The sequence below is a fragment of the Xyrauchen texanus genome, chromosome 13 (assembly GCF_025860055.1).
Source record: "Xyrauchen texanus isolate HMW12.3.18 chromosome 13, RBS_HiC_50CHRs, whole genome shotgun sequence".
Classification (NCBI taxonomy): domain Eukaryota; kingdom Metazoa; phylum Chordata; class Actinopteri; order Cypriniformes; family Catostomidae; genus Xyrauchen; species Xyrauchen texanus.
The window spans coordinates 228,472-249,138 of record NC_068288.1 but is presented as its reverse complement, the minus strand read 5'-3'; the positions used below and the strand labels follow the sequence as shown (position 1 = coordinate 249,138).

The 20,667-nt window shown below is 39.7% G+C and overlaps 1 protein-coding gene across 2 annotated transcripts in view; it reads left to right on the top strand.

Annotated features, from left to right (window-relative positions):
• The window catches only part of acox1 (acyl-CoA oxidase 1, palmitoyl), a 51,515-nt gene extending 35,199 nt beyond the window's left edge, over nt 1-16,316 (top strand). Inside the window, exons 8-14 of one of the 2 annotated variants that reach the window (XM_052140405.1) lie at nt 3,172-3,334; nt 3,454-3,644; nt 4,571-4,747; nt 4,887-4,992; nt 13,623-13,766; nt 15,000-15,206; nt 15,421-16,316. In XM_052140405.1, the coding sequence (XP_051996365.1) occupies nt 3,172-3,334; nt 3,454-3,644; nt 4,571-4,747; nt 4,887-4,992; nt 13,623-13,766; nt 15,000-15,206; nt 15,421-15,471 (1,039 nt within the window). In that variant the 3' untranslated portion in view covers nt 15,472-16,316. The remainder of the gene's footprint in view (nt 1-3,171; nt 3,335-3,453; nt 3,645-4,570; nt 4,748-4,886; nt 4,993-13,622; nt 13,767-14,999; nt 15,207-15,420) is intronic. The other variant, XM_052140404.1, reaches the window with a different exon arrangement.
• Nucleotides 16,317-20,667: the final 4,351 nt, after the last annotated feature.

Here is a 20,667-nt window from a genome sequence, read left to right as displayed (position 1 = left end):
AACATATATTACATTTTTTTTAATTTTTAGCAGTGTTTTATGCAACTTCAAAGGGTTTCCTGTAAAATTACACCAAAACTGTGTATTTAGGCGGAAGTATGTGGGAATGGGAATCTTTTTAATTTGGGTAGGCCAAATCCAGGCGGAAATCCCCAAAAATGGCAAGGATCTTAAGAGGTCTTAACCCTCTGGGGTCTGAGGGTGTTTTGGGCCCTGGAGAAGTTTTGACATGCCTTGACGTTTGTGCTTTTTTCAGTTGCTTAAAAACATATTAATGGCTAAAGTCTGATAACACTGTATTCAGCACAAACTGGGCTACAATAATATGTGAGCAACATGTATGTACAGGTTTGTATTTTTGAGAAAATAACGTTTATGCGTGGTTTTTGAAAAAAACAAACATTTTAAGTCAGTGAAATAAGGCCATATAATACATACTTAACATTTGTCCACAATCCTTTTGAGAACTGGATCTTGTAGCCTAGAGTTTTTGCTACAAAATGATGTGAAAAAAATCCTGATCACCCATTCATACAAAACAATATACTAATTTAACTAATTTTAGTATTAGTATAGTATACTAATTTTTAATTTTACTAATTTTTGTAAGACCATTTTAGTGTTGAAAGGTCATATGCGAGGAGGTTAAAAGAAGTAATCTGACTGTACATTTTCTTTAAATAAAGTCTTTACTTAATTTTAGACCTACTCTACCGTTTAAAATAAGTCTCTTCTGCTCACCAAAACTGCATTTATTTGATCCAAAATACATTAAAAACAGTGATATTTTGAACTATTTTTACAATTTAAAAGAACTGTTTTCTATTTGAATATATTGTAAAATGCAATTTGTGATCAAAGCTGAATTTTCAGCATCATAACTGCAGTCTTCAGTGTCAAATGATCCTTCAGAAATCATTATAAGATGGTGATTTTCTAATATGGGAAAATTTAAAGTGCATTTTACTAATTTAACCTGAACACATATTTGCAAGCACAAGCTTTGTTGATGATAATGAGGCAGCATAAACACTAGTTAAAATATAATCTAAACATTCATATAATTTTTATTTCATATTTGTATCATACAGCATACAATTTAAATACCTGCTTTAGCCGAAACAGCATTTAAATGTAAACTAAAACTTGCTTATAAGGACATATTTCAAATGTCAATACTTTGAATCCTGGCTGGCAAGTCTGGAAACAGTCCCACTAGTAAAATATGTACATGTTTATATAAAATAGCATGTCAACTAATGAAAACTAAATGACTTACTCGTCCGAAATTGTATCCTCGGCTGGATCAAGTCTCTCTTCAAAATACAAACGTTCATCGTAGTCCTGCTCTTCTTCTGAGGAAAATGTTAACTCATCTTTACTATCCAGGAGTTTCCTCGCATGTGTATCATTATAAACGAGCAGTAAAGTGAATTAATTGTTTAAATCAAACCTCTGAACACTGTCGGGGGCGTTTAACATTTCCCTTGATAGCCTCAGCACATTAGCGAATGAATGGCGTGCTCTGCTGGTGGGTGTGATCACATTATCTATAATTAGATGAACTGGTAAAAACTGTACATTGCTTTGTTTCATACAGATTACATTGCAGGAGAATATTTGTTTTAAATTTGAATTGTTTTATTTAAAAGTAGAAATCTTAAGCTTTCTTTAGACATATGTTTGTGTGATAAGTATTCACGGAGCTGCAGTTAATTTTTGTGACGTGTTTCAGAAATATGCTCGTGAACGTGGAGACTGCTGAAAGCTCACCTTTTTTTATTTTCTTTATTTTACACAAGCACAAGGTTTTGTTGTTATTGTGAGTGTACCCAAATAAAAGTAGACCCTTTATAGTCTCTAATGATGTCTTACACTTATCTGTATGCCCCAAAATGACGGAGTAGTTTAAGTTGTTTCCGCTGTAATGACGAAAATATCCAGCAGGATGTGCCGGCGCCCCAGAGGGTTTAACTACTTCAGAGAGTTCTTATCAAAAATCCTCCATGTGCAGCAATGACAGTCAGTTTGTCCAGATACTCGGGTGATATTTCACCCCATGCTTCCTCTAGCACTTGCCATAGATGGGGCTGTCTTGTCAGGCACTTCTTACACACCTTACAGTCTAGCGGATCCCACAAAAGCTTAATGGGTTTAAGATCCATAACACTCTTTTCCAATTATCTGTTTTCCAATGTATGTTTCTTTGCCCACTCTAAACTTTCCGTTTCAAAAGGGGCTTTTTCTTTGCAATTCTTCCCATAAGGCCTGCACCCCTGAGTCTTCTCTTTACTGTTTTACATGAAACTGGTGTTGAGTGGGTAGAATTCAATTAAACTATCAGCTGAGGACATGTGAGGCATCTATTTCTCAAACTAGAGACTCTGATGTATTTATTCTCTTGTTTAGTTGTATCTGGGCCTTCCACATCTATTTCTGTCCTTGTTAGAGCCGGTTGTCCTTTGTCCTTTGAAAACTGCATTGTAAACCTTTGTAGGAACTCTTCAGTTTGTTGGCAATTTCAAGAATTGTATAGCCTTCATTCCTCAAAACAATGATTGGCTGACGAGTTTTTAGAGAAAGCTGTTTCTTTTTTGCCGTTTTTGACCTAATATTGACCTTAAGACATGCGAGTCTATTGTATACTAATTTTAAGCTTTATTTAATGAACCAAATAGCTTTCAGCTGTGTTTGATATAATGGCAAGTGATTTTCTAGTACCAAATTAGCAATTTAGCATAATTACTCAAGGATAAGGTGTTGGAGAGATGGCTGCGGGAAATGGGTCCTGTCTAGATTTCATCCAAAAGGACTTTTTCAAAAAGTGATGGTGCTGTTTTCTTTTTTTTTTTTTATCAGTAAATGTCCTGACTATACTTTGTGATCAGTTGAATGCCTCTTAGGTGAATTAAAGTACCAATTTCCTTCCAAAACCGCAAAATCTGTAAATTATTCCGAACTTCTGACCGCCAGTGTATGCAACCTCATTGAAAAGTTTTACCCATCACAAAATTATAACCCCCCCTCCATACTCTGACCCCCTGATGGTTATCATGTAATTCACACCATTCTGTAGACTAAACCTATGCCTAAAAGAACAATTTTCAACAAAAACTTGTGCTATTAAAGAAACTTTCTTGTTTCTTGTAAATATATATTTTTTTTCTTTAGAGAACCAGAGCCACAGATCTTGGACTATCAGACCCAGCAATATAAACTCTTTCCTCTACTGGCCACTGCATACGCCTTCCATTTTGTGGGACAATACATGAGTAAAACATACCATCGCATCTCAGGAGACATTAACCAGGGTGACTTCAGTGGGCTGCCAGAGGTACATTCAGAAAAAATTTGATGACCTATATCTGTGTCCATGAATTTTTTGTTTTTGTGCTTTTATTAATGTGTTTATTAGATCAATAAATATTATTTTTCTCTCTGTTCTTTCTGTAGCTGCATGCTCTATCTGCAGGTCTGAAGGCTTTTACCACCTGGGCAGCGAATGCAGGGATTGAGGTGTGTCGCATGGCATGCGGTGGTCATGGCTACTCCCGCTGCAGCAGTTTGCCTGACATCTATGTCACCTTCACACCTACCTGCACTTATGAGGGAGAGAATACTGTAATGATGCTACAGACAGCCAGGTAAGAACACCATGAGCAAGTGTTTTTTTTTTTTTTTTTTTATAATACTGAATTCCTTCCCTGTTTCATACATTATGTTATCACCTATATTAAAGGCTAGTCTTTGCTTTGTGTACCTTAAAGATACTTTGTTTTCAGTTCACCAATATTTCTCAAATTGACTCAATGCTAGTTTAGTCACAAAGTTTATTGCAAATTGTCTTTCGGCTTCATGTCTCTCTTCCTGATGAATAACAAAAAGATTGTTATGAAAACTGCATGCTTGGTGTTCACTGTTTTGCTGAATAATGAAAAGTTACACAATTCATTGGGGGAAAAACAACCTAAATTAACTTTTTTGTTTTTAGGACTACATTGTGCAAATATCACAACAAAAATAAAGAATAAATTAAGTGATCAGCCTCCTGCTTTGCAGGAGCATTATTAAAGGAATAGCTCACCCAAAAATAGCAAGACAATAAGCACACCTGACACTATGAAAGGAGAAAATGGTGGAGAATTAACTGCATTCGAAGTTCATTGTTCTTCCGTGTATGGTCACCACAGCAAACTTTAATGTGTTAAGGTGAACATTAAGGCAGTTTTAAAATCTTGTTCACCTTAACACATTTCTACTCACACACACATTGAGAACCACTGCCACAGTACTAACTGCATCTGACTTAAGAGCAAGAGGAAGTAGCAAAGCATGGTTCATGGTTGTGACGTAAACTAAAGGCTAATGGGGACGAGTCCTTCGAAATAGCCCAACCCAACTTCCTGTTTCAGTGGAAAATACATCAACACAGGAAAGATAACTGTGCTTGTCAAGCCATCCATGGTGTGTGTGTGTGTGTGTGTGTGTGTGTGTGTGTGTGTGTGTGTGTGTGTGTGTGTGTATGAATACAGCTTTTATTACCTTATCCAACATTTGTTCTGTTTATTAGATACTTGGTGAAGAGTTACAAGCAAGTGCGGGCAGGACAGCATTTGACTGGCATTGTTTCTTACCTGAACGAACCTCAGAGCAGGATTCAGCCCCAGTCTGTGTCCTCCCGCCCCACTGTCGTCAATATTAATGACCTGGTCAGTCTCGTGGAGGCATATAAACTTAGAGCTGCCAAGTAAGTTAAAACCAAAAATGTTAAGTTTTATAGATTTTATTTTGTGTCGTTTTGGCAGGCACAGGTTGTAAAATAAACTGCTATTGTTAACAGTGCTGTTTAAAGCTTGTGCTCCAATGTTTTTGAAACATGTTCACAGGTTTGTTGAAATGGCAGCTAAGAGCCTCCAGATGGAGCTACAACATAGCAAGAGCAACGAAGATGCCTGGAACAACACTTCCATCGACCTTGTCCGAGCATCTGATGTGAGACTTCTTATAAACTACCTTTACAGTTATAATGCCAAAAGAAATATTGTTTAACATCACATTTAATTGCATCAAGTCCCTTGCACCTGCATGCCAAATCTTCCTCTTGTAGTAATCCTTCATATTCGTGCATTCTGTTTTATTTAGTTATGAACTAAATACCAAACTCTATTAAATTGTTACAAAACTAGTCAACAGAAGTGCACCGCACTGAAAAACTACTGCTGCTCATCACGAATTGCTGATAATGGTGGTGATTTTGATTCATTTTTGTGATAAGAGTCTTCCAAAAATTTGTTCACCAAAAAGATTTGTTCAGATTCATTCACTGACCTTTTCTGCAAATTGCGCTTGTAGATGGGGACTAGTTATCTTTTAAGTAATTGCTTTGAACTAAAATCAGTCATTCATAACCAGAACCAGAAAGGATAAGTGTAATGATCCTTTTTTTTATCACTTTTTACTGATTCATACATTTAAAAAACAAAAACTGATTATATATATATATATATATATATATATACACAGAATCAACTTTAACCTCCATTGTCTCCATCCTCCAAGTGACATCACCAGCAGGTAGGGGTGTCTTTTAAACCAATCTAGAGGGAGTCCAGTAGAAATGATGCAAAATCTTAAACTGAATAATGCATACCCTTGAATCCCTAGGCATAGGTTTAAAAATGTTTTATTCTTTCACACTCCCCATCTTCCAATACCAAGTTAAAATCTCTTTTAAGAGCTGTTAAGGCCCCATCACTAAGACTCTGAATCAATGAGGAATAATACACTGAAACTTCATGCCCCTTTCCAAAGCATGTGAGCACCATACAGAGGGTGTCTGCAGCTTTAGGGGGCTGTGTACTACCACCAAAAATAGTACAAAGTAAATGGCGCAACTGTAAATAACTGAAAAATTGACACCTAAAAATCCCAAATTGATGTTATATTTTCAAATTATCTCAAAGCTCCGTTTTCAAAAAGGTCACCAGGTATAGCAACACCCCTCTCCAACCATGCTTTCCAGCAAAAGGGGGACTTGTTAATACACAATTTGGGGTTCAACCATGTGCTTTAGGAAACATTTGTGTAAAAATCTAAATTGAACAAACCTTTGTCCCCTGACTCAAAGTATGTCTGTCTTGCCCTGAATAACCAAAACTCAACGTTCTGTGACAGAATAATATTGAACCTATATTTTTCTGGGTCAAGTCTTTAAGACCATTGGATGACATTTTGTACTTCAGCTCTGTTTCAGCACTTTTAATACTCTTTTTTCCAATTCTATGAATTCTTGTGCTTTGATATTTTTAATGCACGAGGCTTATTGTATGATCCACCCCCTAAGAACTACCTTAAGCGCCTCCCATACCATAACTGGTCCTCAGTATCCTCATACTGTGGACCAGTTGGTTTCTACATAAACATTGACTTCTGACTTTATCATTTGTTGAAATTCTGGGTCCTGTAGAAGAGATGTATTAAAGCTTCCTTTCTCTATATGCGCCAACCTCTCTAAACGCACTAAAGCATGATCTGAAACTAAAATGTACCCAATTGAGCAGTCAGTGGTAGATGGAATAATTGACTTAGATATATATAAAGAAATTCTATTCTAGAGTAATTATTATGAACTGATGAAAATAGGTGTAGTCCCTCCCAGATGGATTCAGAAGTCTCGATGTCTGTAAGACCAAGATTTTACACATCCTCTGAAGTTTTAACGTTGCTATAAAGGGTCTACAAACTATAACCAATCCGACTGCTTTGAACTGGGCTGCTATACGATATTAAGGGGGGACCAGTTTTGCAACTATCCAGGGGATATTTAGTGTTTAAAAGTAGTATGTAAAGTAAAACAAATGAAATAATAGCAACCAAATATTCTTCTCATAAGTGTATTAACAATAAACAATATAATTAAAAAAACCTTCCTTTTTCAGGACACTGTATTTTAAAGATAATTAAATAAAAAATCCAAATTACCTTTTCAGATCTGCATTGTAAAGGGTTTTAACAATGCTTTCCATTCATAAACAATTAATGAACATGCACCTGTGGAACGGTCGTTAAGACAATAACAGCTTACAGACGGTAGGAAATTAAGGTTACAGTTGTAAAAACATAGGACACTAAAGAGACCTTTCTACTGACTCTGAAAAACACCAAAAGAAAGAGGCCCTGCTGGGAAAGAGGGTCCCTGCTCATCAGCATGAACATGCCTTAGGCAGATGTGCCCATGGCAATAAATTGCAATGTCCGTACTGAGACGCCTATGACAGCACTACAGGGAGACAGGAAGGACAGCTGATCATCCTCGCAGTGGCAGACCATGTTTAACAACACATGCACAGGACCGGTACATCCGAATATCACAACTGCGGGACAGGTTCAGGAGGCAACAACAACAACTGCCTAAGTTACACCAGGAACACACAATCCCTCCATTAGTGCAAAGACTATCTGCAATGGGCTGAGAGAGGCTAGACTGAGGTCTTGTAGGCCTGTTGTAAGGCAGGTTTTTACCAGACATCACCGGCAACAATGTTGTCTATGGGCACAAACCCACCTTTGCTGGACCAGACAGGACTGACAAAAAGTTATCTTCGCTGATGAGTCGTGGTTTTGTCTTACCAGGGGTGATATTTGGACTCACGTTTATCATTGAAGGAGTGAGCTTTACACTGAGTCCTGTACTCTGCAGTGGGATTGATTTTGGAGGTGGAGGGTCCATCATGGTCTGGGGAAGTGTGTCACTGCATCATCGGACAGAGCTTGTTGTTATTGCAGGCAATCTCAGTGCTGTGCATTACAGGGTAGACATCCTCCTACCTCATGTGTTACCCTTCCTGTAGGCTCATCCTGACATGACCCTCCAGCATGACAATGCTACCAGCCATACTGCTCGTTCTGTGTGTGATTTCCATGCGTCCCCCTTGTTCAGGGACGCATTATTCCATTTCTTTTAGTCACATATCTGTGAAACTTGTTCAGTTTATGTCTTCATTGTTGAATCTTTTTATGTTCATACAAATATTTACACATGATAATTTTGCTGAAAATAAAAGCAGTTGAAAGTGAGAGGACATATATTTTTTGCTGAGTTCAGTATAAACAATTAATTGTTTTTACAAGAGTGTATTTACAAATCTCAAACATTCAATAAACCTTTCAACAAGAAAACAACCATGAAACAAAAGACATTCAGATGAAATGATGAACAGAATATGGTATGGCTTGAACAGGTGAAATGAATATACAGCAAGTAATAGATGGATGATAGAAGCATGATAGTGATGAAATTGAATGGAAACGGTCTTATCTGTTGTATGGTAATAGTGCTTTGTGGTAGTCCTTGTATTCCCTTTTCAAACAGACTCTTAGCCATTTAAAATTGTGCACCAAAAGACAAAGCTAACTCTTGAGTAGTCAAGGTGTAACAGGTTTCAAAAGTTGGAACAGAACAAAAAATCCTTAATTTGAGCAGCAAACAAAAGTTCTCACAAGAATTTCTTCTTGAGAGCAGTAGAAAGCATGTGGCAAACCAGGCTGATCTAATTTCTTGCTCTACTATGTCCTGTACAGGTTTAACAAAACAAATATATGCCTTGTAACAGGCATAAGACTGTTACAACACCTTTGTAAGGGCTAGAAACAAAATTATTTTTCCAGTGATTCCTTAAGTCATACCGAAGATTTTTACCCCTGTGTCAATTTTTGCTCCGCCCTTTTGTTTTTCCACTATTTTTGATTGTTTGAAAAAATAAAACAAACCTAGACCCGATCAGAAACAAACCAGTGCAAAAAGATTCAGCAGATTCCCAATATGAAAAGTTATTAAAAAAAAAGTTAGAACTTTTCATTCATTTGAAAAAAATTCAAAACTAACTCGTCCTACGCCGTTTGTCCAATCATATTCAAACCAGTGCAGAAAGATTAAACAGGGCCACTTTTACTTAAATGGTTATTACTCTTGGATGGAATGAGATCATTCACACTTCTGCCTCTTGGGGGCGCTATATTATAAAAAAAAATAAAATGGCAATATCTAAGTTGGTCTGATTGACTTGAAATTTTGCATGCAGTGTCTTTGTACAAGGTACCATCAAGGTATATGAGGACAGTTACATATCTTTATCTTTAAAAAAAAAATCTTGGTAGGCCTATTTGTCTCTTGGCCCAAGAGGTCTGTGCAAAATGTGAAAAATAAATGGCCACTGGGAGATGCTATCACGTTTTGCATTAGTGTAAATCATAGTATATACTGCTATGTTTCACAAAGAAATACGTTATTCGTACCACATTGAAGATCTCCTTATTCTGAAAAACTTTATCTCAAGTACCATTGGTGTGAAACAAAATATTCAATAAATATTTGAGGTTATTTTAAAAGATTACTTTTTGAAACTAGTCCTAGGCCGTTCGCCCGATTGGAACCAAACCAGTGCAGAAAGATTCTCTGGAGTCCTCAAAATTTTTCAAAATGAAAAGTTATCAAATAATTTTGAAATTTTGATTTATTGTCAAACGGTACATCAAAACGTTCATAATGGCCATGGCCACTTTTACAAAAATGGTTAAAACTTGAACAGAATCAGATAAAGTCACCAAATTTGGTACACATGTATGGAGTCATTCCAAAGACACACAAAAACTATTTTGCATATTCACCTCTTTAAAATTATTAAAATTGATCTAACTATGGAACAGCTGTGCCGATCGACTTGAAATTTTGCATGCAGTGTCTGTGTCTAAGGTGCCATCAAGGTCTATAAGGACAGTCACATAAACATACCTAGAAAAACATAGCCGCAATCAACAAAATCATATTTTAGCAGCTATTAATCTAGTCTTAGTCTGCTAAGTCATTGCTACTTTTACTTGAACAGTTATAACTCTGGAATGGAATGAGACATTTTCCAAAAAATAAGGGGTCATTCAAAGGACACATGAAATTGGGTACCTTTTGCCTCTTTGTGGCACTATAACAGTCAGGAATGTAAAAAAAATACCATATCTGTGTGATACCTCACCTGATGTTTCTTAAAATTAAGGCATTTTAACATTGTTTTAGTTGTTTTCAGCCTATCAAATTAATACTTAATATCTTTTGTATGTGAACTTAAATGACCATAAAGGCTTGAACCCCCATTAATCGCTGCTTGCAGCTATATTTAATACTTAATATTTGTTACACATGTACTTAAAGGAAAAAAAAATGTATACATAAACCGTGCTATTATTTTGCACAAAAATGTATTCCATGAAATAAGCCCCAAAAAATAATCACATCGAACCCACAAAAAGAACAAATAAACTTAGAGTAGATTTCAAGTCAGTGAGCAGCAGGAAGAATAACATAGTCTCTCTGGCAGCATCAGTAAAATGTACGATGTGTAGTCTATTGTTGGCCAAGTGCATTACCCACTCACACCATTGATGTAATTAAGGGTATAGCTGGTTGTGGGCATGTAAAAGTCTTGCAACGTTGTGTCGAAGAAGCGACACTATGGGTCTCTCTTGAGAGACTTTCGCATCTCTGATCTATGAGAAAAGGCCAATGAGAAATTGGCAGACAGAATTTGCATGTCCCGCCCCCGGACATACGGGTATAAAGGGAGGGAAATGCATCCGTTTCATTCAGAAATTTTCTTGGTTGTGTTTGCTGCGAGTCGCACACTGTTCCTCCCATCTCTGAATACAAATGCTGTTGGATCTACGGCGCATATCTGCGGCTTTCTCGCCCCTGGCGCTTCGACAGTGCAGTAAAAGAGTTTATTTCTCTAAAAGAGTTATTTTCTCTAAAAGAGCAATATACACAGCTGGCGTTGAACATCCTTTTCAGGACGCGTCTTTATAAAGATGCCCTTCTGCCCCTGTGTAGTTCCTGGATGCGGTAGAATGCTCTCCACTCCTGACGGCCACAGGCGCTGTCTTGTGTGTCTGGACAGCGATCACACAGAGGCAGCGTTTGTGGATGGCTCATGTACTCGCTGTGAGAACATAACCATGGCTACGTTGTTTCCCCCATCGCTCCTTCCCACAGGATTGAGGACGACTCACGGCCAGCCTGCCTAACCTCTTGAGCCCCCCAAGCCAGATGAGCTCACCGCTGCATCGGAGAGCGGTCCGGCGTCTGATCCGGAAAACTCTGAGGCTGACGCCCAGATGTCGGACATGCTTGCCCGGGCCGCCATCAGCGTGGGGCTGGACTGGAAACCTCCGTCCTCCCCACTGCCTTCGCTGCTGGATGATTGGTTCCTCGGGTCTGCGCGCCGCTCACAGCCGCGACCCCACCCACCCCCGTTCCTTTCTTCCCGGAAGTGCATAAGCTGATGAGTTCGTTAAGGACACCATTCTCCACCTGTCACCGTGCCTCTCGCTCATCCGCTCTCACTACCCTCGACGGCGGAGCGGCCCACTGGGTACACGGCGGTCCCCCAGGTGGACAGAGCGGTTGCAATCCACCAGTGCCCCGAGAACGCCGCCACATGGCGGGGTCGCCCCGTGCTCCCCTCCAAGACCTGTAGGATGACGTCTTCACTGACCTCCAAAGCCTACAGCGCCACTGGATGGGCCGCTTCCGCCCTGCATGCCATGGCCCTCATGCAAGTCCACCAGGCCAAGGCTCTTAAAAATCTGCACTTGGGTAGTCCTGATCCCGACGTGCTGCAGAAACTGCGCTCAGCGACAGACCTCGCCCTCAGGGCCACGAAGGTCACAGCGTGGTCACTCGGGCAGGAGATGGCCACTCTCGTGGTTCAGGAACGTCATCTGTGGCTGAACATGGTCGAGATGTGCAAAGTGGACAAAACACGCTTCCTTGACGCACTTGTCTCCCAGTTCGGCCTTTTCAGCGACACCGTCGAGGACTTCGCCCAGCAGTTCTCAGCGGTGAAAAAGCAGACTGAGGCTATATCTCACATCATGCCCCGTCACACCTCCAGTGCTGGCTGTGCCCCGTCTGCCCGCCGAGAGTGTCCTCCTGCAGCACCTAAGAAACTTACAGCTCCGCCTTAACACAGGCCCAGCTCTCAGGCCCAGTGTAGAGAACCCTGCAGCAGGTGCACAGCCCCCGTCTCACGAACCCCTTTGAGGACCCGGAAGGCTCCCAAGCGTTCCTGAGATGGGTGACCCAGGAACCAAGACGTTTGCTCCGGAGCTGGTAAGCAGACCACACCGTCCCCCAGTGGAGGGCCGGGAGGAGAATCTTCTGTTAAGTTTATTTACTTTGCCACACCCCCTTCGGGCTGCGGTACCCACATTCTCATTAAAAGAGCAATTCCCTTTGTCTCTGGGTCACCTGGCCCGCAAATGCTGTTCTTACGGCACTCTGCCGCCACACCTCAACAGTCCCGGCACATTGGACGCAGATCTCTCGCCTCCAGCCCCGCGACTGTTGTCCCCCGGGAGGCCGGTTCTGATGAGTCTAGAGGACGCCTCCATGGGACCTCCTCGTCAGTCACTAACCCGCCCCCCCTTTTCTCAGCACCAGAGCCTCGGGATGCGTTTTTGCCTCCCGACGCCGCATTACCTACTCTGCCCCGCTGCGAAGCCTCACCTGGTATGTCAAAAATAATCTTCCCTTAGTGCCCCTAGCACGGAGCTTGGATGCGTGGCTCTCTCTTCCCAATCCGTCACGCTGGCTGGCCTGGACTAGATTGGTTTGCAGTGGTAGACCTGAAGGATGCGCGCGTACTTTCACGTCTCAATATTGCCTCGACATCGACCCTTCACAAATCGATAAACTTTGCTTATTGAATGCGATTACTCAAATGCTACACTGAACAAACGACATGCCCCCTCTAGTTCAGTCATTCAGCAGATCCTTGTTCACAAACGATATGCCTTGAGTGATTCATTCATTTTGTTTGTGAACGACTTTACCAGTGCACTTGTCTCACCTCGTTCAAACTCAAACGACCCACTTGATTGTTCAGCTGGTGTAACCATTGATATGCTTCTTCACAGCCTGCATTTGAATGCTATTGGCTCATGATATAGTTAGTCATTCAAATCAAGAAAAGCCACCAAAGCAGTCTCACGCTTCAAACTACAGCTCATTGGCTTCAAAAAGTAGAGAGATTTCAATAAACGATAAATATGAGTCAGTGTATGGAAATGAACGAGAACGTTTTCACGAACGAAATAATGCAGATCAGTTTGAGCAGGCTGCAGTAGAGTATCACGCAACTTAAGCGTCACTGCTTTGTGTTGCTTGTGCTGTGCAGTTGAGCAGATGATAAAGTGTCTTTTATTATTAGTTGCTTTTTGCTTTCAGAACAATAGCCTACTTGGTGTTAATAAATAGTTACCAATGAGATTATCAACCTGGCATACATGGTCCACACACACACAAGATGGTCACTCTCAAATCAACTAAATTAAAAGTGCTCTCCGTATTTTTTACCTTACTGAAGTTTTACTCCTAAAGTAATTATCAGTAACTTTGATGTAAAACCGATGTAAAAAGTTGACCACTTACATGAGATGAAGAATCATATCAGTAACCTTATACAAGCTGTTTTATTTTATATGGAGAGGGTCTATCTGTCAGCAGTAAATAAATTATTGTAGTTTGGAGCTGTGTGTTTTGACTAGAATTCCTCTTCATCCTCTCTCCACAGGCCCATTGTCACTATGTGGTGGTGAAGTTGTTTGCTTCTAAACTGAGTGAGATCGGGGATACGGCCATCCACTCTGTGCTCAGCACTTTGGCTCTGCTTTATGCCCTTCACGGAGTTCAACAGAATTCTGGAGACTTCTTGCAGGTTACACCATATAAGTCACATTCAGTTTAAAAATGTTGCTTAAAAAATATTCCAAATATGTATGACTTTTTCATTCTGTGGAAAACAAGTCTTCACATGTCTTAAAATCCATAAAATCAATATGAATAATGGCTCTGGGCTGTCAAGCACCATGAATGACAAAACACCATGAAACCACAGTAAAAAGGTCTCTTAAGCATCCAAATTGGCCCGGTTGCTATTGAGGGTAGGGTCACATGGGGTAACCTCTTTGTGATCACAATTGGTTCTCGCTCTCAATGGGGCGCGTGGTAAGTTGTGCGGAGAGTAGCATGATCCTCCACATGCGGAGTCTCCATGGTGTCATGCAAAACGAGGCACGTGATAAGATTGACTGTCTTTGAAGCAGAGGCAACTGAGACTTATCCTGCGCCACCCGGATTGAGGTGAGTAACCACGCCACCACAAGGACCTACTATGTAGTGGGAATTGGGCATTCCAAATTGGGAGGAAAAGGGGAAAAAAAGGACATTATCTCTTGTTGCTGATTTACCACTTTCCTCTCTTTCTTTAATTGTAAACACGCTCATGCTGGTTTTAGCCAAGTCTCTAACAAGACTCCTTTGGAAGTCTCTTCTCACAGCAACAATAAAGCCCTGATCACACCTTGTGATGTTATTCAGTATGCACATATTCATATGGCGAAAGCTCACAGGTGCCATCTTGTGAACCTAGCCATCAATAACATCAAACCTCAAACATCATGACATAAGAACCAATGAGGTTTAATGTTTTTGATGTGCTGCCATATATGATTTGGGTGCTGTATACATGAGGTGATCAATGATTTGATTTGAGAGTGAATAACGACTTAGATTTCGGTAACTAATTTCTCATTAATGTTTCCTATCTAGGAGTAACCATAGAGCTCCATTCTAGAATCTTTGCTGTGAAGTCACTTCCCTCTCATTTACATCACTCTGAAATCAATATAAAGTTAAAAATAAAAGAATTGTTCATCAGGGTCACTATTTCACCACCTGCTACAAACTTGCATGATGTTAGTAGCCATGAGCGGGGCCCTACCTCATGGTTTACAGGGTAGCTTCTGCCCTACAGATATGCAGTTCAGTATAGGACATGGAGACAGCTGTTTATATACCAGCACTCTACAATGCTTGATAAATACAGACTGCTTGTTTAGCATGTGTTCTAGGAACAGCTGTTCCTGATTCTGTTTTTCTTCTTTGTTAGACTGGTCAAATAAGCGTTCCCCAGCTGGCTCAGATCTCTCAAAGGCTGAAGGGTCTTCTCTCAGAATTAAGGCCCAATGCAGTGTCTCTGGTTGATGCCTTTGACTACCGTGATGAGATGCTGAATTCTTCTCTGGGGCGATATGATGGCAACGTCTATGAGCACATGTTTGAATGGGCCAAGAGATCTCCTCTCAACCGTACAGAGGTGAGGAGTAAATTAAGTCAGGATTTGTGTTAAGTCTTACTTTAGAAGTAAATCTAAAATCTGTTATTTTCCTGTGTATGTGTAATAATTAGCAAATTGTGTTTTGTCAGTTAAAACGTACTGTAATATGTACTAATAGTTAGTATGTAGGTCTTCTTTGTTTACACTTTGGCAAGGAATTTTAATAAACCTTACTTTTATTTATCTCTTCAAGGTGCATGAGTCCTACCACAAGTACTTGAAGCCCCTACAGTCCAAATTATAAGCTGTGCATTTATGACTGGAAGCAAAGTGCTGGTTCAAGAAAACTGTTAACCCTATCTGGAGATCATCTTATCTCTCAACATTTGGGTTTCCTGTGCTTCTAGAAGAGTCTCCATGATGAGATGCTGCTGTCAGAGAAAAGATTGCTTTTTTTCTTTAACATATTTGTGATTATATCAGTCTGCATTATAATTATTTAGAGCAGTATGTCATGATTGCATTTTCTAGGCACTGAAAATGAATTATAATTTAATGTGTTTCCACTTTCTTATGTAATTGTATAGATTCCTACCTGCTCTCAGAATATTTGCTCAATTTGTGTTTGTCTCTCCAAAGGATGATGTTAAAATAAATATACCCTTGATGCTTTACAATCAAACAAGTTGAATTAGAGGGGTAAATGCTAAAATACTCACACAACTATGACTTTAAATGGAATACTAAACATGAATTTAAAAGCCCTGTGTGGATAACCTGAGAGTTTAAAATGATTATTGACTGAAGAATGAGCAATTTGAGGGTCAGACATACACCGCCTCTAAAATGATGCCTTAACCACACCCTCAAACAGCAATATTTGAATTTTTAGCCTTTTTCACTCTATAAACTAAGTATTAGTACAGTTAGTACACTGATGTATGAATTCTGATCTCTGAAGAAATAAAAAATATAGATTTCTTACACTTCTCTTATTTCAACTTTACAAATAATTTATTACTAATACTTCAATAAATTAACCTTTAGAGTGCTGTTTAAATTGCCAAGTACCTTTCAAATATGCTTGTCAGTATTGTAATTTTTAGTTTCTAATTGAACTTTAATAAAAACAAAATACAATTTGTGTAAATAATTGTTTTATTTTTCTTAAATGTTTTGACATGTAAAAGTTACACTGTATTGCCAAAGGATTTGCAAATTTGGCAAAGAATATATTTAAACAGATGAGACAAATAACAAAATGAGTACATATAAAGAAAATAATGATATACAAACTTGTAATGTAGTAGTATATGTGCTGTAAGTGCTTTTAATTTATACAAAACAAAATATAGAGTGGAAATGGAGACCTAATTTGTATAATATTGCTTAATATCTTATTTATTATTTGCCAGCTGAATAGGGTTTAGTCTCATGGATGCATAAAGTTCATGTGATTTTGAATATTTCAGTCTATGGATGATGATGATGATGATGGGGGGGGGGGGTTCTTCCTGAAAATATAGCTGATTAACCCACAGGAACATGTCAGGGAAATAAGAGTAAAGCAGAGTTACGGTGCAAGTAGGAGAAAAGTTACCTTCTCTTCTTCGGTTGCATTGACTGCAACCACGGTGGTGTTTGTAGAAAGCTTCCTTTGATTCCTTGGGGAATCCAAAACCTTTTATGCAGCTGAGCAATAGCACTGCTTCGGCAGGAGCATCAACGCTCATAGTCCTAGAAGATTTTTCTTGATGGCAAGATGACAGTAGAGCACCAATTTAAGGAAGTGGTCACATCTACAAAGTCGCCCCTCACATGTATTGACTGGGCTTCTGTGTCTAATTCAGGTGCAAGGGTAAGAAGTCTACTGCCTGGTTTTGCCTGCCAATATAAGCATTAATTCTACAGATAAATTCTCTGTGTATTTGTGTGAAGAAAGCAAGTTCTACATTTTTGTAATCATCTGCAATTGGGTTGTCTGAAGCAGAGGGGGTAGGCCTCTGAGGTCATGGTATATTTTCTGCAAAGCCTGAACTGGATATGAATGCTGGGTATGAAACGCCAAGCTCCATCTGGTCAATTGAATTTGGGCGAGTAACAAGACAGACATCTGAAAAATATTATTGATAATTTTCCGGGGTTAATCTACCTTTGATGGAAGCTGATCATTTGGCAGCATTGCTAGGCTCTGTCCCATCCTCCGTTCCAAAGATGGCGAGACACTTGTTCATGCCTTCATAACCTCACGACCTGATTACTGTAACTCTCTCTTCTCTAGTCTCCCAAATAAATTTCTCAACAAACTCCAATATATTCAAATCTCTGCTGCCAGGATTCTCACTTATTCAATTTTTTTTCTCACATTACCTCTATTCTCCATACCCTTCACTGGCGACCTGTCTCTTATTGAATACAATATAAAATCCTCATCACCTTCAAAGCTTTACATGGTCTTTCTCCCCAGTACATCACTGACTTCCATCGTTACTCCCTGGTTCACACACACAGGTCGCCTGGCTCTGGTTCACTGGTTACTCCCCATTTTAAACTGACTTGGTGGCAAGGCATTTAGAGTCTCCGAATTATGGAACTCTCTACCACAATTCCTCAGTGACTTCACCATCTCTGACTTCACCTTTTCATAACAAATAATTGTTTTATTTTTCTTAAATGTTTTGACATGTAAAAGTTACACTGTATTGCCAAAGGATTTGCAAATTTGGCAAAGAATATATCTTAAACAGATGAGACAAATAATAAAATGAGTACATATAAAGAAAATAATGATATACAAACTTGTAATGTAGTAGTATATGTGCTGTAAGTGCTTTTAATTTATACAAAACAAAATATAGAGTGGAAATGGAGACCTAATTTGTATAATATTGCTTAGTATCTTATTTATTATTTGCCAGCTGAATGGGGTTTAGTCTCATGGATGCATAACGTTCATGCGATTTTGAATATTTCAGTCTATGGATGAGGAGGATGATGATGATGATGGGGGGTTCTTCCTGAAAATATAGCTGATTAACCCACAGGAACATGTCAGGGAAATAAGAGTAAAGCATAGTTACGGTGCAAGAGAAAAGTTACCTTCTCTTCTTCGGTTGCATTGACTGCAACCACGGTGGTGTTTGTAGAAAGCTTCCTTTGATTCCTTGGGGAATCCAAAACCTTTTATGTAGCTGAGCAATAGCACTGCTTCGGCAGGAGCATCAACGCTCATAGTCCTAGAAGATTTTTCTTGATGGCAAGATGACAGTAGAGCACCAATTTAAGGAAGTGGTCACATCTACAAAGTCGCCCCTCACATGTATTGACTGGGCTTCTCTGTCTAATTCAGGTGCAAGGGTAAGAAGTCTACTGCCTGGTTTTGCCTGCCAATATAAGCATTAATTCTACAGATAAATTCTCTGTGTATTTGTGTGAAGAAAGCAAGTTCTACATTTTTGTAATCATCTGCAATTGGGTTGTCTGAAGCAGAGGGGGTAGGCCTCTGAGGTCATGGTATATTTTCTGCAAAGCCTGAACTGGATATGAATGCTGGGTATGAAACGCCAAGCTCCATCTTGTCAATTGAATTTGGGCAAGTAACAAGACAGACATCTGAAAAATATTATTGATAATTTTCCGGGGTTAATCTACCTTTGATGGAAGCTGGTCATTTGGCAGCATTGCTAGGCTCTGTCCCATCCTCCGTTCCAAAGATGGCGAGACACTTGTTCATGCCTTCATAACCTCACGACCTGATTACTGTAACTCTCTCTTCTCTAGTCTCCAAATAAATTTCTCAACAAACTCCAATATATTCAAATCTCTGCTGCCAGGATTCTCACTTATTCAATTTTTTTTCTCACATTACCTCTATTCTCCATACCCTTCACTGGCGACCTGTCTCTTATTGAATACAATATAAAATCCTCATCACCTTCAAAGCTTTACATGGTCTTTCTCCCCAGTACATCACTGACTTCCATCGTTACTCCCTGGTTCACACACACAGGTCGCCTGGCTCTGGTTCACTGGTTACTCCCCATTTTAAACTGGCTTGGTGGCAAGGCATTTAGAGTCTCCGAATTATGGAACTCTCTACCACAATTCCTCAGTGACTTCTCCACCATCTCTGACTTCACCTTTTCATAACCTGTCTTTCTGATCTGAAACTTCATTTATCATTGTTCTCACCTGTATCTTTATTTATTTTTTTATTTTTTAATTGTAACGAGACCATGACTTGGCGAAAGGCACTACAGGTGAAACTCGAAAAATTAGAATATCGTGCAAAAGTTCATTAATTTCAGTAATTCAACTTAAAAGGTGAAACTAATATTATATAGACTCATTACAAGCAAAGTAAGATATTTCAAGCCTTTATTTGATATAATTTTGATGATTATGGCTTACAGCTTATTAAAACCCCAAATTCAGAATCTCAGAAAATTAGAATATTACATGAAATCAATAAAAAAAAAGGATTTTAAATACAGAAATGTCGGCCCTCTGAAAAGTATAATCATGCATATGTACTCAGTACTTGGTTTGGGCCCCTTTTGCATTAATTACTGCCTCAATGCGGCGTGGCATGGACGCTATCAGCCTGTGGCACTGCCGAGGTGTTATGGAAGACCAAGATGCTTCAATAGCGGCCTTCAGCTCTTCTGCATTGTTTGGTCTCATGTCTCTCATCTTTCTCTTGGCAATGCCCCATAGATTCTCTATGGGGTTCAGGTCAGGCGAGTTTGCTGGCCAATCAAGCACAGTAATACCATGGTCATTGAACCAGGTTTTGGTACTTTTGGCAGTGTGGGCAGGTGCCAAGTCCTGCTGGAAAATGAAGTCAGCATCTCCATAAAGCTTGTCTGCTGAAGGAAGCATGAAGTGCTCTAAAATGTCCCGGTAGACGGCTGCGTTGACTCTGGACTTAATAAAGCACAGTGGACCAACACCAGCCGATGACATGGCTCCCCAAACCAACACAGACTGTGGAAACTTCACACTGGACTTCAAGCATCTTGGATTGTGTGCCTCTCCATTCTTCCTCCAGACTCTGGGACCTTGGTTTCCAAATGAGATGCAAAATTTGCTCTCATCAGAAAAGAGGACTTTGGACCACTGAGCAACAGACCAGTTCTTTTTTTCTTTAGCCCATTAAGACGTTTGACATTTGAAGCCCATGTCCAGGACCCGTCTGTGTGTGGTGGCTCTTGATGCAGTAACTGCAGCCTCAGTCCACTCCTTGTGAAGCTCCCCCACACATTTGAATGGCCTTTTCCTGACAATCCTCTCCAGGCTACGGTCATCCCTGCTGCTTGTGCACCTTTTTCTTCCACACTTTTCCCTTCCACTTAACTTTCTATTAATGTGCTTTGATACAGCACTTTGAGAACATCCAACTTCTTTTGCAATTACCTTTTGAGGCTTTCCCTCCTTGTGGAGGGTGTCAATGATGGTTTTCTGCACAACTGTCAGGTCAGCAGTCTTCCCCATGATTGTG